At 38.1% G+C, this 7,155-nt stretch overlaps 1 protein-coding gene across 1 annotated transcript in view; it reads right to left on the bottom strand.

Moving 5' to 3' along the window:
* The window catches only part of hapln4 (hyaluronan and proteoglycan link protein 4), a gene marked incomplete in the record, with an annotated part of 20,488 nt that extends 14,518 nt beyond the window's left edge, over positions 1-5,970 (bottom strand). Inside the window, 2 exon segments of the mRNA XM_024258763.2 lie at positions 1,020-1,122; positions 5,818-5,970. Of these exon segments, the coding sequence (XP_024114531.1) occupies positions 1,020-1,122; positions 5,818-5,820 (106 nt within the window).
* Positions 5,971-7,155: the final 1,185 nt, after the last annotated feature.

The following is a 7,155-nucleotide window of genomic DNA, read 5'->3' as shown; positions in this document are numbered from 1 at the left end:
ACTAGTGACTTTCCTCTTCTCTCTCTCCCTACGAACCCGCCTTCCTCCTCTCCTTCTTCCACCAACAGTAGTCCAATTTCCATCGGCAGAGATTATATGTCATCATTTCAATAAATCCTGAAATGTTCATCTGCCGTACCTCAGCTGGATCAATGACAGGAGTTTCTCTGACAGCTCGAACTTCTGCTGCACCATCATCATCATCTGGTGTTGTCTGCATTTCTTGACCAAATTTGACCGTGAAATGAACCCGTTAGACATCACCATTCTGTCTGTGACAAATTTGGGGATAAACACCCTCGCTGTGCTGTATGTGGGCCCACATAAATATAAAAAAAAAATAATAATAAAAATATTTCCCCTCGTTTTTTTTGTGGGTGACATGCCGGCTCAAGGAGGACGCCATGAAGTGGGCGGTACCTTCAGGGAGTGAAAGCCGGAGCTTCAGAGATCGAGTTTTTTTTACTTCCGGGTATAAAAATAATTCACAAAAATAACTAGTATTTAATAAATAATTTGTTTTTTAGTCTTCCAAAGGTAATTTATCATATATATGGATATAGTTTACTGTGAAATCACGGTATGGCCCCTTTAAATTCATGAACAGTTCTTGCTCAGCAATCTGGACGGTTTGCCGGCCCTCCTCCACCGCTAAACTGTGCTGTGTATATTCTAACTTCTCAAAACATCTTTACAGTGTTCCCCTGTTTATTCGCATTTCTGGTGAAGAAATTACATCAGCTCAAAAATATCCTGATAATCCCGGAGGATAATTATCATCCAGAGTAGATGTTTATTATGGATTGAAACGGAAAATTCTGTATAGAGATGCAGTCTGGCACTTAAATGTGGCACAGAGAGACAGAGTGACACCTCTGCTTTCTGCACTTTTGGTTGCCACTTTTAAACAGGAAAAGAGCAGAAACTGTACTTATTAGAGCCCATTTTGAGTCAACATAAATGACAGTTTGCTTTGTCTGCAATAGAGACAATGAGGACAAAGCGATAAATGGACTTACCAAGAACGTGCACCACTCTTCTGTTTCCCTTGTCTGCAGACAGAACAGACGCTGACAGGACAGAGGTCAGCACCAACACAGAGAGGAGCATTTTTCTTGGCAGCTGCAATGAAAAACAGAGAAACAAAGGCATGGTAGGTTGCCATGTAGAACAATATTATGGTACAGTGGTTGGTCAAATGTTAATATAAAAATAGAATCCCTCCTCAAACCCCAGTAGTCAAACCCCCTCACTCCAACGCAGCCTGAACCCAAGAGAGTCAGGTAAAGAGAGGATAAAGACCAGGACTGTGTGAGCTCCAGACTAGCTCTGCCAGGTCATACTGTACCTCTTTTACCTGAGCATCAGTCTGGAGAGGCTTCCTGTTCTAGGAAAACCTTCTAGTATGGTTCCAGTCCCCAAAAGTGCACAGGCCAGAGAGTCAAACCCTTTCTGACTTGTGGCTCTCACATCTTTCATAGCAAAGATCATGGAGCAGGTGATATTCAGCCACCTTCAAGCCCTGGTGAACCCCAAACAAGACCCCCTGGAGTTAGCTAGGCACTAAAGTAGTGGATGATGCTGTCATCTACTGAATGCAGAGATCCCGCAGTACCTTGAGAAACCTAGAAGTACAAGGATGCTCATATTTCTAGATGAGGCCAGTGCTTTCAACACCATCCAAACAGCACTGCTCATGGGAGCTGGAGGATTTAGGAGTGAAAAGTACATGAAGCTACATGAGTGTGTGTCTAAGGATTCAAGGATTTAAGGTTTTATGTAGTTAAACAAATGAATGTCACTGGCACGAGATTAGAACTCAGTTCCCGGTACACGTGAGACAAGAAACTGGTGCAATATGAAACAAATTTATGTTGCCATGTGCAACAACACAATATTCTACTAATACTTACAAAAATACAAGTAAATAAATTGTTTTAGGGTTAAATAAAAACCATGTAACTTTATGTAAAAGTACTCAAAAGTAGTAGAAAATAAAGTAAAATAAATAAATAAATAAAAATAAATAAACAAATAAAAATATACATATATATCGTGGCATCCCTGAGATGTTATAATTACAACAGCAAAAACAAGTACTTTTATATGTTATATCAATACATTAACATAGGTTACCATCATATAGTGCATAATTCGCACTAGCTTAAGTTACCATCATATAGTAGAGTAACATTAATCACAACGCAGAAAAACAGAACTAGAAGCATATACATGGAGTTTTAAGATATGTAAACAAAGATGACTTGAACAGTCTAAACGAAGTCAAAGATCTTAAGGATGTAGGCAACCTATTCCAATCAGAAGGAGCTTTGTACTGAAATGCTCTACGTCCAACTTCTTTGTAGATTCTTGGGACAGAAAAAGTGGGACAGTGAGTACTTCTAAGTGAATATGAAGAAACACTTGGAACTAGGAATTGATGGAGATACTGGGGGCAATAAAAATAAATGCATTTATATATTAGTTGAATCCAGCGTAGCTCACGCCTCTTAGATGGCTGTAACCAATTAAGTTTTTCAAAAAGAATACAATGGTGAGTCCGATATGGACAATAAAGAATAAATCTACAAAGAGAGTTGAAGAGAACATTAAGTGGTTTAGGGTATGAACCATGTGTATTTTGATAAATTGTATCAGCATAATCAATAATAGGAAAAACTAATTGAGTAATTATTCTTTTTTTGACTTCCAACGTAAAGCAGTTAGATGACCGAAAAAGAGGACCTAAAGTGGCATACTTTCTTTTGATGATGTAGGTTTATAGTTTAGTTCTGGGTCCAACAGAGTCCAACATATTTGATAGAGTCAGCTCTCAACATCAAGGACCCATCACTAAACTGTAATTGAAGATCAGGGGAATGCAGTAATTTCTGGTGTGTACCAACAAGTAAACAACATGATCTTTTCTTGTTTAAAATTAATTGATTATTAAGAAGCCAGTTTTTAACCAAATTAAAATCAAGTTGTAAATTATTTCTTACTAGAGAGAGATCGGAGTTAGAATTGTAGATAACAGTATCATCAGCATAAATGTTTATCAAGCAGTGTGAGATGACTTGTGAAAGATCATTAACAAAGATACAAAACAAAAGAGGGCCAGGAGTGGACCCTTGAGGTACACCTTTTTCAATGACACATTTATCTGACTGAGCACCATGAGAGAACATACTGAAATGTACTGTGAAGATAAGAATTAAACCACAAGACTGCATTGGTATCAAAACCTATTGCATAAAGTTTGTCGAGAAGCAGATAATGATCCACAAGGTCAAAAGCTTTGGACAGATCAAGAAAAATGGATCCCACATATTGATTTTGGTCAAAAGAAGTAAACAAGTCATTTGTAAATTTCAGCAGAGCAGCGATGGTAGAGTACCCGGATCGAAAACCAGACTGGAACGGTGATAAAATATTAGATTCATTTAAATAATGATGATGTAATTGGTCAAAAATTATTTTCTCAAAGATCTTAGCTACACTATACATAATTGAAATTGGATGATAATTATTCAGATCGTAGGATCTCCTCCATTAAAAAGAGGAGTAACTCTAGTAGGAAATGTCGCTGTTTTAAGTGACAAATTAAACAGATCCGCTAGTGGAAACATTAACACATGTGCTGCAATTTGAAGAAATTTTGCCTGCAAGCCGTCTGGACCTGCACTACAGTTAGATTTCAAAGTAGTTAAAACATGGTAGACATCAATAGGTAAAATATTGGAAAAAGAAAAAGAAAAAGAGGGACCAGAGAGTGGTTCCTTTAGAAGACCACCAGACACATAATTGGAGATTACAGTGCTACTCACAGAGGAAAAATGTTGATTAAATGCATTAGAAATGGTTTGTGATTTTACTTTTAGGCTTATTGAGAACTTGATTAAGTTGAGACCAGAACCTTTTTGGATTGTTCAAATTTTGAGCAAAGCCCTCTTTGTAATATGAAGATTTTGCATTCCTTGCATATTAGCTAAGCTCCAAAATAGTCTAAAAAATCTTAGTAAATGCCAAAATAGTCCAAAAAAGTCAGCAGAATGCCAATTTTTTAAACTTTAAAACTGTAACTTTTTAACATAATTATGAATAATAAAAAGGCAGGAATATTTTTCCAGACAACACAGTCGCAGTAAAATGCGTACATATTCCACGACTTTGCACTCTGAAATACCATGTATAATATACGCCAAACACGCTTTTTGCGTGCATATGATACGCAATGGTAGAGAATAGGTTGCGCCGGCGTACAATAAACACGACTTTATAGGTTTCGTTTTGATCACGTGGTCAGAAATCCTCGGGCTCTTTTCTAAATGACGTCGTGAGAAATCAGCACCAGATAGCATCGGGCCATTAATAACAATAAAATAAAATGATCTGGAGGGCCGGATCCGGCCCCTGGGCCTTGACTTTGACATATGCAATGTACAATATACACATCCATCTTTGCAAAAGTTCATATGTTGTTTGTTTTCATGGGGGAAATGCAGACATGCTGCCGAGGCCAGTTCTAGGATGACGTCAGGAAATGAGGGAGCGAAGGAGTGAAAGGCGGAGGCTCAGATATTGAGTTGTTTCACTTAAGAGTAAGAAAAGAGCTAAAAAAAATAACTTGTATTGCATCATAAGTTGTTTTTTCATGTTCTAATTGTAATATTTTATCATATTTATGGATATACAGTAGTTTGTCCTGAAAGGCTTAAGAAAAGCATGGTATATTCCTCAATGTTTAGAAAGACTGCAAATGTGTCCTCTTGAGGGAATATGTAAGCATTTTTACAAGGAAGGATGTCAATTTTTCTCATATAGTAAAGCAATTGTGTCCACAGATCCAGAAACATGAGCTTAACCACCAATTTTAACTTGTTGTACTTCTGCAGTGTAGGGGAGTGCCAAAGTATTGATATTGCGATATATCGTGATATATAGGCCCGCAATTGCTTCTCGATGGGTTCTCACCAAGTATTGATCTTTTATTTTTGATTGAAGAGGCTGTAAAACGTTATATTCATCATCCTTTGGTGAGACGTTCCTTTGGAGGTAGATAGGGGGCGCACATTGTACCCATGTGTCTGGCAGCTACTGGAATAATTGAATTTTTGTTCTGTTGTTTGCAACAATTTAGCACTAAGTAGAGGCACTGCTGTTCATGTTTACTATTGTTAACACTGAATCTTACAGATAATTCTAATTCAGTTGGTGTCAATGCTCGTCAAAGCCATAGTTTTATTAATATGTACAAAAGTGTCTATTATTTGTTGCATAAAATAAGACAAAAGTTGCTTATTATGACTGTGTTCAAGACAAACAATAAATGGGGATATATTTTCCTGATATAATGTTTTCTTCTATATAACATGAGTTATTAGACAATTTTTAGCAACTATTGCAGTATCATCGATATCTCGAGCCATGTATCGCGCATTGCATCATATTGTGAGGTATCCAGTGATTCCCAGCACTACTGCAGAGCATAGCTCTCAAAGCATGCTCAGGTCTGTTGGTTGGCTTTCAATGGAGTCAAGTTGTAAAATAATCAAAACAAAGTTGTTTAAAAGTCTTTCTGCAGAGATCTGCATTGCCAGTGTCACAAGTGAATAACAAGCTGTAGTATGTAAATACTTCCTCTAATTCAGGCCTCAGTGATCACAGATGTCAAAGCAGCTATTTGCATGCACCTTGCACACTGTAAACATCCCTGCTGCAAGGTTAGCCCAGTTATCATTCCTGCAGCTGCAGAGACGTGAAACACAGCTAGCTGCAGAGCACAGCCGCACAAACCGAGCACAGAAGTGAACTTACCATGACTGTCACAGCAGGATTGGAAGCAGGCGCTCCCCAGTGAAGCCTGCAAGTCCTTGTTCAGGCGGAATGCTGGTCTGCAGCAGCCCGGTCTCTCCCCACCTCCATCGCTGCTTCCCTTCACTGCAGGGGAGACACCAGAGTTTGTGGGTCTTGCAGTGATCCAGTGACGCAGCGCTTTAGACTGCACTGTGTGACTGGCTCTTTCTGTGAACCACTGGAGTCCATCAGAGTCATTTTTTATTGGCTACAAATAAAATGAGTTACTAATATTAACAGAGTAAGAACATTTTAAAAATGGATGATTTGATAAAAAAATGACAAGATTAAAATTCCCCAAACTACTGAAATGGATTTAGAACCAGTTCCTGGACAGAAACTATCGAAATGTCATCATGAAAGAGTGGATCCCATTGAAATGCCTCGCACTTCAATGTTCGACTCGTTCAACTGCTCCACCTGGGGCAGGAGCTCTCCATCCACTCTCAGAATGATGCTTTTTACTGGAATTTCAGGGAGAAAAACAAAGTTGTGTTTTTGACACAGTTACTTTTGTGTTGTCCGGACCTCAAAGTCCGGACACTGCAGGTTTGTCAGTTTTGATTATCTTCAGTTCAAAGAAAAATAAATAATGCCAACAAAAAAGAAAATTAAGGCTAACATTTTATAATGGAGTACTCTAATACATTGGTCGCTTTAGATTCTTCCATTTGGTTGCTGTAGATAAAATAGCTTTAATAAGTAGGCTACATTTGGCCTATATTTTTATTGACAAAACTGGCTAAAGCTGTAGAGTGGTCCTTTACTTTGTGCAAGACAGTTTTGTGCTTTGACCATTTTAATTTAAAGACAATACATGACATCAGGAAAAAGCAGATATTGTCAGGAGCCAGTTTTCTGTCTCCCCCTCTGATCACTGGCAAGAGCTATCTCCAGAGTACTGAATGCACTACATCTCCCAGAAACCCCAGCGCACAGTTCCTGGTTGCTGCTCAGCTGACTCTCATTTGCCAATCACCCACAGGACACTTAAGCACTGCATAGAGCATGGGTGCCCAAACTTTTTACTCGCCAAAATCTAAACAGGATCCAGGTCTGCGGGCCAAACAATATTTTCTGGCATCTCATGAAATAAAAGGAAAAAATTAAGAACATGGTTTAATTTATTTAATTTGATTCTGTATTCATTAAGGTAACACACATTAGTATGAATACAAAGTAACATTTGTTTTTGAAACCTTTTACAGCAAGGCCTCAGTGGACAGTTTTAATGAAAAAGCCAAAGCAAGCTAACAAAAATTAAAAAAAAACTTTCTTCCGAGGAAAACAGCAAACTGG

The sequence above is a fragment of the Oryzias melastigma genome, linkage group LG4 (genome assembly GCF_002922805.2).
Source record: "Oryzias melastigma strain HK-1 linkage group LG4, ASM292280v2, whole genome shotgun sequence".
In the NCBI taxonomy this organism is placed as follows: domain Eukaryota; kingdom Metazoa; phylum Chordata; class Actinopteri; order Beloniformes; family Adrianichthyidae; genus Oryzias; species Oryzias melastigma.
The sequence above is the reverse complement of the archived record's forward strand: the minus strand, read 5'-3'. Positions and strand labels throughout refer to the sequence as shown.